Source organism: Eurypyga helias, unplaced genomic scaffold (genome assembly GCF_000690775.1).
Source record: "Eurypyga helias isolate BGI_N326 unplaced genomic scaffold, ASM69077v1 scaffold8362, whole genome shotgun sequence".
In the NCBI taxonomy this organism is placed as follows: Eukaryota; Metazoa; Chordata; class Aves; order Eurypygiformes; family Eurypygidae; genus Eurypyga; species Eurypyga helias.
This window is the reverse complement of record NW_010237776.1, coordinates 5,941-16,758: the sequence shown is the minus strand read 5'-3', so window position 1 is coordinate 16,758 and position 10,818 is coordinate 5,941. Positions and strand designations below refer to the sequence as shown.

At 39.6% G+C, this 10,818-nt stretch overlaps 1 protein-coding gene across 1 annotated transcript in view; it reads left to right on the top strand.

The window, feature by feature from the left end:
* CWH43 (cell wall biogenesis 43 C-terminal homolog (S. cerevisiae)) overlaps window positions 1-10,443 on the top strand; it is a 26,649-nt gene extending 16,206 nt beyond the window's left edge. The window contains exons 9-15 of the mRNA XM_010147579.1: window positions 312-417; window positions 2,691-2,826; window positions 4,014-4,163; window positions 6,797-6,941; window positions 7,592-7,653; window positions 8,725-8,880; window positions 10,356-10,443. Coding sequence (XP_010145881.1) covers window positions 312-417; window positions 2,691-2,826; window positions 4,014-4,163; window positions 6,797-6,941; window positions 7,592-7,653; window positions 8,725-8,880; window positions 10,356-10,443 — 843 coding nt within the window. The remainder of the gene's footprint in view (window positions 1-311; window positions 418-2,690; window positions 2,827-4,013; window positions 4,164-6,796; window positions 6,942-7,591; window positions 7,654-8,724; window positions 8,881-10,355) is intronic.
* Window positions 10,444-10,818: the final 375 nt, after the last annotated feature.

The window sequence follows — 10,818 nt, the reverse complement described above, 5'->3', positions numbered from 1 at the left end:
TTCCTGCTGGTAATTTTTTTAAGAGAAGTCACTGATGACAATTGCAGGAAAAGATGCAGAAAAGGTGATGAGAGCTAAGTAGGAAGTGTGTGTGTGTGTGTGTGTGTGTGTATGCGTGTTCACGCGTGCACACAGACATACACAGTTGGCTTTCTTTTTAGAACTCATCCAGGTTTGTAGTACCTTAGAATGTGGAAACAAAGTGGGTAGTTCCTCTTAGAATGAGTAAAAAAAAAATCAGTCTCGTTCATGTTCATTTATTTACTGTTACTTTTACATACTTGTTTTAACTTTTTTTTTTGTTTGTTTAGGTTTCAAAAAAAGACTTCTCTGCTATGATCTGGCCTTTTAGATTCGCATATGACAATGAAGGATGGTCTAATTTGGAAGGATCAGCTAATTTGCTTAATCAGACAGGTAACTTTTTTATCTAGTTCATTTATATCTGAGAGGGTTCATCTGAAGAGACATTAGCCAGAACACCTGCAGGGTAACTGTGTCTGTTCTTGCATGAACTCAAGGACCTGTGTCCAGTGCCTTTCTCCTGAATTTGTGAGCTGTTCCAATACAGTCACTTCTGTTAAAATTCATTTGCAGACTTAATAATTTTTTAAAATGTATTTTAAAGGGGTTTCTGGTTGGAGAAAACACTTTGTTTATTATTTGGTTTGTTTTTCTCATATTGCTGATGAATTACTTGTCTATAGAGAAATTCTTTGCGTAAATGAAATAATGATAAATATTCTTTTAGATCAAACATAATATTTTATAACTTCTCTGAAGTTTTTATTTTGTTTTGTTTTGGTGTTGGTTTTTTTTTTTTTAAGATGTGAAGCATTATGTAATTTGTAAAGTGTCTGAAATGAAAATGCCTTAAGCAGGGTGTACAGAGGAGAAACAGCCAAGTCTGCTTTCATCACTGAGCCAGAGTAATGTATGAAAGAAAAATAGTGATTGTAGCTTGGTTGAGTTGTCATGATTTTACCGTAAAGAAGGGTCTCTAACCCGTTGCTCATGGACAGGGCTTTGGTTAGAAAATTAAGCTATAGGTAATGGAGAATTTTGACCAAAGTTTAGTATCGCTGCAGGATGCGTTGAAAGGAATTGACCTGTGTTTTCTGTGACACCCATGAGACAGGGAAGACTGGGAGCTGCCACTTAAGATTTAAAGCAGTTGAGGAGATGAGGAAGTATCCATGCTGCCATTCCGGCATTTGTTGTTTCCTCTCCTCCTACAGTGTGAATGCACTACAGGGCTCTGTGAGCACAGCTCAGGCTTCTCAGGCTGGAGCAGCGGGAAGGCACGAGCGGAGGTGCTGCTGGGCGAGCCTTGGGTTTGTGGCAGAGGTGCTCAGGACTCAGTGAAGAGGGAACGGGCTGATTTGGGCATCGCTCTCTCAGTGGTCCTGTGGCCAAAGGGTCAGAGGGTTGAGCTCTGTAGGCTGTCTAGGGATACGAGAAAACAACTGGGACATTGGATGGATTGAAATTACATATGTGATTCCATAGCTCATGGCTTATGTCTGAGTATTTATTTAATCTTTGCATATTTATTTATGAACTGTAATGAATGCATTTATTTTGGGTACCTATAGTTTAAATTAATGAATATTAGAAAAAGTTATTTAACTGGCTATGTCCATCAAGCATTTCTTTGTGGTAATGAAATATCACTTTTAAATAAAAGCAATTGGTAAGTCAAAAAGGCAGCAAATTCCAAAATATAAATGAATAAATAGTGATTTCTGGTTGCTAGAAACAATATTCTGGAGGGGGTTTTTTTTGGTTGTTGAGTGTTTTGGTTTTTTTTTTTTTGTTGTTTTAATTCCTTCTAGAAGGGTTGTGGGTGAAGTGCTGCCCTCTAGAGTAGGGGAGTGCTCCAAGGGGGCATAGTCACAGCAGGAAGGGAGCACTTGCTGCTGCAGCTGTACCCACTGGCTGCTCAGTCTGAGCCTGGATGGTTCATCCAGCCTGAGGCCAACTTGCAGACTCACACCTCCCTTCAGGCATGGGCAAGCCTTTCTCAGTTGCCAGTTCCTTGAGGGCCTGAATAGCTCTTCCTGTGTCCTGTGGCTAAATTATAGGGGAACGTGTCATGTTCCCCTGACAAAACCACACCTCTGCACATGCCCTGAAAAGGTGAGGTGGCTGTGGATGGTTAACAACTCACTAGAGCTGGGAACCCTTTTGTTCCCATGCCTGGGGCCTGATGCTAGGTTGGTGTGAGCTGATTAATTGTTTTGGCAGCAGCGACCTGCTCCATCTTGCACAGACCCTTTGGAGCAGAATAGGATTTGATAGATCCTATTCTAGCACTTGTTCATCAGATTGAAAGCAGTAGCCTTGCTACTGTGTTGTTAATTTGTGTATGCTCTTTATATCTAATGCTTTTGAAATGGTCCACGCTAGGTACGTGGAGGCTGGCTGTCCTGCACAGTCTGGTGTGCCTGGGTATGCACCAGGGAGGAGCTGTGGCATCCAGACACTAAGTGTTTCTGTCAGATGCTGCCTGACTGAAAGTTTGGGCATGACTGTTGCCAGCGTTTTGCCCTGATCAACTCCTGAAGAGCTTGTGTCCATCCCCGTGTAATCAAAAGAGAAATGACGGTCTTATGTAGTCATTTATAAATCGCATTTATAGGTCACAGCTACACATTTGGAAATATTTTCTTTTTTCTTCCCCACTTCAGATGCAGATTTTATCACTATAATAGAGAGCGATGCCTCTAAACCCTTCATTGGGAACAACGATCCCACAATGTGGCTAGGAGAAAGACTAGGATTTTACACAGATTTTGGTCCGAGCACGAGAGATCACACCTGGGGGTGAGTCTTTACATGCACAGTGACAGTAAATAAATGTAAATACACTACCCACTGCTAACTCCGCTAAAACATGGGCAAATAATAACTGTAGTCACTTGTTGGAGCTTGAATCAAAGCGTGTTCTGAAAGACCTCAGCATTACAATGCAACGCAGGTGAAGTTTTGTCCTTGTTAAAAATGATCGGAGTTTGGTGCCTGCCCCTGCAAGCTACCTTGGCTTTGGTGATGCAGAGAATTGCATCCTGCCCCCCAATGTACAGATTTTGAAGTCTGGCATTCTAAGTACTATATCTGGTTTGCTTTTCCCTTTATTTTGTTTTGGGCTATGAGAACGTTCAATTTCAGACTTAAAAACGTGATAGCAGCTGGAAAATGTAGCTGTACCTGAAGTTATTAGAAATTTTGAATTCACTACATCCAGCTTGGGCTGTGTAGTGGGAGGTGGGTATAGAAAGACCCACGTTTATTTGACCAGATTTTTTTTGTGTCTAATTTTACTTTCATGTTTGAACAACTACCAGTTGCAGATCTTTGAATATCTTTGTCCTCTGGAAAATAGTGGCTTAGGATGTGGCTTTTTTTTCCAGGGGGATATGCAGATCTGTGGCAGATGGAACTTCCTAGTGATGTTGCAATGGCTATTTAACTTTTGCCATATGTGAAGGGAATTTAGTAACTTTCCTCTTCCAGAGCCTGTGTCTTTAAGTGATGCACAATGGGGCAGAAGAGTCATTCTCTGAAAATTTCTTCATGAAATGTATTGAAAAACCTGATGCAAATTGGTTTTAAGGTTGATTCCAAACAGAAGCTGAAAGAATGAGAAATCTCCCGCTTTAAAGAATATTTGTACCTGCTTCTACTTCTAATAAAACATCGTTACTGGTAATATAAAATTCTGTTTTGTCTGAGGATGCAGATTTTGAAATGCCGAGTGTACGAATTTGTGTATATGGAATGTTACTTCTCAGTGTAGGAATGGATTTGATAATACATTTTTAGGCTTGTACTCCAGTAATATTTTAGAGGAAAACCTTCTAAATTCAGACAAATTTGCTAGAGATGGTTTGTGTTCTGGTCTGATGGTTGAGTTCAGTGACCATCAGTGTTCTGCTCACATTTACCTGCTTAGTTCACACTTGTGATGCTTGCGAACTCCAAAACGTCACTGTTTCCTCCTTCTCTTGTAGGATTATGGCGCTGTCAAGGTATCCAATTGTAAAATCTACTCATCACCTCCTTCCCTCTCCAGAGGGAGAGATAGCACCTGCCATCTCCATGACTGTCAACTTCACGGGGAAACTGGTTGATTTTGTTGTTGCCCACTTTGGAAATGAAGAGTGTGTATTTTATTTATTGTTACATGTGTCATGCAAAGTAGCGCAACATAACTGTAATTTGTGAACTCCTGGGATTTCTTTTGTACCCTTTAAAATCTGCTGCTGTAGTACTGGTTCCAACAAGGCACATCGGAGGAAATACTGTGACATAACCAGCTACTGGTTTAAAAATTTGAAGCATTTTTTAATAGGGACAAATGTGTCACACAATGCAGCTGAGCCTAATAGCTGAGTTACTGGATACAGAAAGATACAGTTCTGCAAACAAGTAATGGGGCTACAGGCACATCTCAGTGCAGGGTAGCATCCTTCTGGCTTTCTGTATGTGGGCTAGATCTGTTACATTCCACAATGAGTGCAGATAGATACAGTTGCATTCATGGATGACTGATGTTTATTAAAGTAAAAAGTATCGATTCTGAAACCTCCAAGAAAGGGCAGAAGAGCAAGGGAGCTGGGGAAGGGTCTGGAGCACAAGTCCTATGAGGAGCGGCTGAGGGAGCTGGGGGGGATTATCCTGGAGAAGAGGAGGCTCAGGGTAGACCTTATCACTCTCTACAACTGCCTGAGAGGAAGTTGCAGAGGTGGGAGTTGGTCTCTTCTCCCAAGTGACAGGACAACGGCCTCAAATTGTGCCAGGGGAGGTTTAGGTTGGATATTAGAAAAAATTTCTTCATGGAAAGGGCTGTCGGGCACTGGAACAGGCTGCCCAGGGAAGCGCTGCAGTCACCAACCCAGGAGGTATTTAAAAGACATATGGATCAGGCACTTAGGGACATGGTTTAGTGATGGGATTAGCAGTGTTGGGCTAACAGTTAGGCTCGAGGATCTTAAGGATCTTTTCCAACCTGATTCTATGAATTCTGTGGTTCAGTGTTGAAAGAGCAACAAAAACATTCATTCAGTGTTCCTGACTAAATTAAACTGGAAATATGAAATCTAATATCTGGATTCTGAAAGGAAGAATTATACCAATAACTCAAATATGTGATGGAAAAGATTTCCGTTCTTTAAAGCAATGTCTTGATTACTTGTGTGTAATGTATATTACTAAGGGGTAGTTTTGTGATGTTCCTTATAGCTGTATTTTTTGTTTTATTTGCTGCAATATGTGGTTATGTAGTAAGATTTTGACTTTTTAAAAATATTTGTTATGATTCATGAAGAGGTAAATTTATGGGTTGGGTGCAAAATATAATACACAGATAAGCTGCTCAGAAAACAGTAGGAACTCTCATTATCTCATACTGAGCTTCCCCATTTCCTTCCCCTGTGTAGCTGTGCTCCAAGGGTGCAAATTGTTTATAGATTTCGCTTTTACTAAACACATGTAGTTGTCAGAAACACTCCCACTCTGAACTCTGGAAAGGAATTTCTGCTTCGCACAGATGATTAGACTTGCCTCTCTGAGAAGGTTTGTCAAAGTAGAAGAAAAGAGCACTGTATTCCTCCCTTGCAGAGAGAGGAGGTAATGATGAAGGAATAAATAGGAGGAGACACATGGGAAACGAGTGCAAATTAGTTTGTGTGTTGAGATGAATGAATTTGTCATTAAATGCCACACACAACTGCTTGGTTTTCATCTTTTTTCATCTGCTGCTTAGGATGACATAAACTATAGAATACTGGATAACTAGGGATTTTTTCAAAAGACTTTAAAATGTGGGAATGTAACAATGCCTGCGTTCTTTGAAAGAAGCCATCTTCTGCAGAGGTGTAACTCTGGAAAGGGCGGACAGCTGAGCAGGCAACGGCATATAAACCTAGGTCAGGCCTTTGTTTGAATGGTTGGGGTGTGTTGTCTCCTGCCTGTGTGCTCTTTCTCCCTGATGCATTTGCTTCAGTCACAAGTTCTGCTATTTAGAAAGCACTGCAGCATTTAAACTCTTGTCATCTTTTGGGGTTACAGATCCCAAAATCAACTCCCTGTCTCGATGGTATTTAGCCCAGTCTACCAAAATATAGAAGAGAACATGCTTTGCACAGCTGTTTAAAGCTATTAACATGAAATAGAACTGCCTTTACAGTACGTTCTGACAAATCCAAAGGCAGGGAATGGGTATTTTACCAAGCTCCGCTTACGCTATTGGTCATGTTGGAACTGTTGTGTAAATCCTATTGAAGAGATGCGGAAGACTTGCCAAATGTGGTCCAGTAATGGGATGACATAGCTCTTAAGTTATATTTCATGAATTAGGTGACCTGAACCTTAATACTGTGTGTACCATGATCCATCCATCACAACAGTTTTGTTAGCACATGAACTCTTTTATGCACCACCCTGTGCTAGCACAATTAAATTTTAAGTGCAGGCAAAGACAAAAGCTCAGATAACCAAAGCACTTACACGCACATTTGCTAGTGCAGAGATCAGTGTTAAAAACAAAGCAATCATAGCAAAAGTTGTTCCTATAACTGTTAGAAAGAGAACCCTAATTACATCTACCGTGACCATGTGGCTTTTATCGAATGTAGTGGTCGTTTTGAATCAGCGAGCTTCCTGTAAACTTTCATACTCCCTAATACTGAGCAATTAAAAAAAAGTGCCAGGTTATTTTGTCATTTGCAGTGTTGTAGCACAAAGATTCTGGGCTAAAATGTATATATGTTCAAGTCTCTTCCATTTCTCTCAGAGAGGACTTGGACAGAAAACTCCAGGCTGTAGCTGTTTCAAACCTATTGAAGACTAGCTCTAAGCAAGTTGTATTCCTAGGATACATCACTTCAGCTCCTGGATCCAGAGATTATACTGAATTAATAGAGAATGGAAATGTCCAGGTAATGTAAAAATGCTGCTTCTTTTAGCACTTAGAGTTAATGTATTAATTGAAACATTCAGCCTAATTGGTAACTTAGACATGTAAGAAAATACACCCATGTTTTCAAGCAGGGTCTTCAGCTACCTGTCGTGTTACAGGGGAGGTGGAGTTACACAGTGAAAGGACAAGAGGCAATGGACAGCAGTTGTCACAAGGGAAATGTTAGATAGTAGAAGGAAAAAAAGAAATCACAGAACAGGTTGTTTCCCCGTTGGGAACAGGAGCCCAGGGAAGCTGTGAAATCTCCATCCTCGGAGATACTCAAAAGTTGGCTGTTTAAGGCCCTGAGCAACCTTCTTGAAGTTCCTTTGAGCATGGGGTTGGGAATGGGTGACCCCCAGACGTCCCTGCCAACCTCTACTTCTGTGCTTCTTAAATTCTGAAACCGAGTTCTGCAGTTTGGTTTTCTGTCAGGAGATGTCAAAAAGTTGTCTGATTTGCCTGTGTCTAACAGTGGTTTTTTTCCTTTCTACCTTATTACAGTGTTTTAGGCAAAACATTTTTCTGCAGCAGGTTTACACATTGGTTCTGTGACTGATTTAAAGCCTACCCATAAGGAAAGCTTGCCTTATTTGTTTGACTTTTTGGTTTTTTTCCTTTCACTCATAGGATATTGACAGTACAGATCGTGACAGATGGTGTAGCTATATTATGTATCGCGGAGTAATAAGGTGTGTTCAAGTGGATCACCGATTTATTGGTTTTAACTATCTTCATGACAAGCTGTTTTACACTCTTCTGTAGGTAATTGTGGAAGAGTTTTAGATCTCTAAACAATTATCTATGGAGAGTTAAATCTATCAGGAAGTAATGTGAAACATCTATCTCAGGATGAATTGGTGTATTTTTGACTATAATTTACGAAGACAGTATTACAGGTTTCATCCTTCTGTGTGAAAACCTTTCAGACCTAATCTGCTTTGTTAACTCAAAACTACCTTTTTCCAAACCTCTGGCTTTTCAGATTCATTCTAAAATGTGAAGGCTAAGCCCTAATTTGTATGTGACTCAGAAGATACAAATTTTGAACTATGATTGTAGGGTTTGTTGAAGCAAAATGCTGATCTAATCCAGCCAAGCTTTATGCCAGATTTAGTGAAAACTTTGACTGTGTAAGCCCACAGTGAAGCACTTTCCTCTGCTGCGACCCTATGCACTCCATATTTTATAACACCAAGTTGCTTGTAAATCATTCTCTTGGTGATGTATGTACCAGAATGGAATTCAGCTGATTCTGAATAAACTGCAAATTCTGCAGTGTCCACAGGAATAAAGCCAGTACACTAGATAGCTGTCTTAAGTATCAGTATTGAGTTTAAAAACAAAAAAAGGCAACAAATAACCCAACAGAACGCCCATTTGAAATCTAATTTTTCTCATTACTCATTCCATTGATGCTTGAGTTCCTTTCTTGAATTTCAAAGTCTCTTCAGTGAAAAAAGTTGGTGAGCTTATACTAGTATGTATATGCTCAAACTGTCATTTTAAAAATAGGTTTTTAGATTTAGATCTTATTTTTGTTGTCTAACACTTAGGCTTTCTCAGTTTTTCTGCTTGTGACATTGTGTTACGATGCTCATGTTTATAGACCACTTCAAGTGTTTTGAAAGTGAGATTCACTGAAATGGAAAGTTCTGTTGGTAGGTTAAATAATAACTCTTGGAAAAATGAGACATGGATTATGAGTGTGGTGAAATTGCCTTGAGTTCTTGCTCCAAACTAATGCTTCTTGTATCTGGTAGGTTGGGCTATGCCCGCATCTCTCATGCTGGTTTAAGTGATTCAGAAGTCCAGATGGCCAAATTTAGGATCCCTGATCACTTGGATGGCTATGTTGACAACGACAAAATTGTCATTGATCCCAGCCAAGTTCCTGAGGACATCCATTTCAATCCCAGGTCAGTGTATCTCATAAGAAATCAAGGGGATGGTGTACGTGACGTCTTGTGAAAGAGAAATGTAGGAACAAAATTGTTCTTCAGTTGGGAGGTGCTGGTCGATGCCAAACTGAGCAGAAGATTAGGACGCAAGGACTTCTGATTTGCAATTATATTTTTATTACTGCCTTGGCATGTGCCTTGGGAAAATCAGTCTGCTATGTCATAGCATAAGTTGAAGGTAATGCTTACTGCACCCAGGTGATTAATTTCTGAGATTGTTTGATAGGGATATTTGCCAAGTGATGTTGTGACTCATTTTATACAGGATGAGAGATCTCCCATGTTTCTCACCACTTGGGAGGATTGGGGTCTTAAAACACTGTTACTTAGAACACAAGATACAATATATCCGCTAAATACTCCTTGCATAAGCATTTTGAAACATACTGTATAACTGGAGCAAAAATTAGGATTAATGCCTGAGGCATTATGTTATGTATGTCAAGAAGAAAAAGGGGCTAGGTTTCTACATAAAAAGTCATTTATTTTTAGAATACTGTCATTTTTCCACTGGCATTGCATAAAGAAGAGAAATTTGGAGAAGGGTAATACTTTAAATCAAATATCAGTGGAAGAGTCATGAAGCTGGAGATAGATGTTGCCACAGAGAGACAGTTTCCAGCAATGCCCTATTTACTACTTCAAACATGCATAATACGGAATATATTAATTTCTTACATACACCTAACAGTTGAGCTTACTCACTTTTTATTTACCAGTCACGGGCTTCCTGTCAAAGCAGGAGTTTGCCCAGTGTTTTTCCATATGATGAAACTTGCCTAAAGTTAGCATTCACATTTAGACTTTGCTCAGTTGATTTCAGCGCAGGCTATTTTTCTTGTCCTGATTTATTTTACGTCTGCCTATAAGCATAAAAAAATGATACCCCTTAGGAATAAGTTTAACTTTTTTGAATGAACCATAGTTGTTCTGAAGGACAATGGCACTGCTTGTAAACGCTGCTTAACACTGATATTACCAATAAATACTACATTTTACTTCTGTAAATCTGTCTATTGTGATAGTAGTCAAAACTTTCAGATTTAAATATGGCATGAAGCATTACAATTTTCACCATAATTTTCAAAATAAGGCGTGCAGCATTACCAGTAGGGTGGAATATTTAAATTTAAAGAGCATAGGGTTTAACTGGATAAAAACACCGTTTGCCTTTGTCAGCTGGAGTTCCGTTTATGGAGTGCCTATGGCATTTATCCAAGCAGTGTAATGCAGTGTCTCCATTACACTCCAAGACCTCTAGTTAGATAGTGTACATAGATTATGGTTTATATGTAAGTAGGGTTGTGGCCTCTTTCTGAAACAAACTACCTAGAACATTCAGAAGTGTTAATTATACTGTAGTAAGTGTATGGTTTAATTGCACGGGTTAAATAATGTCATAATGGTTTTGCTTCGTTGAATATTTTTCTTAGGTTTGGATCTTATAAAGATGGACATAATTATGAGCATATTCATCACTTTCATATGAGCACTCCTAAATACTTTAAACAGACCGACTAGAATGAGAAAATAACTTATCTCTGGGACCAGCAAGAAAGGTTTGTTGCTTGGAACTGGATTGGCAGCCAAAAAGACATCGTTTAAGGATGAGCAACTCCCATGCTGCATAGCAGTGTGACTGTCTGTGTAATAGGTGGTGACTTCTCTCGTGAGTTGTTTATCAAAATGCATGCATCTTCCCTCTCTCACAGTGATGACCTGTGTCTACCTGGGCCAGATGCCTGCTTTATATGCAGCAAAGCAAGGGTGGCAACTTGCTTTGGCAATAACTTCTTCAGCTTTTTTGATGGTGTCCTGTATTGTGCTGTTTGAGTTGAATGTATTGATCCACCTTTTCCTTAGTGTCCCTTTCCTAGGAGCTCATTGGAACAGTTG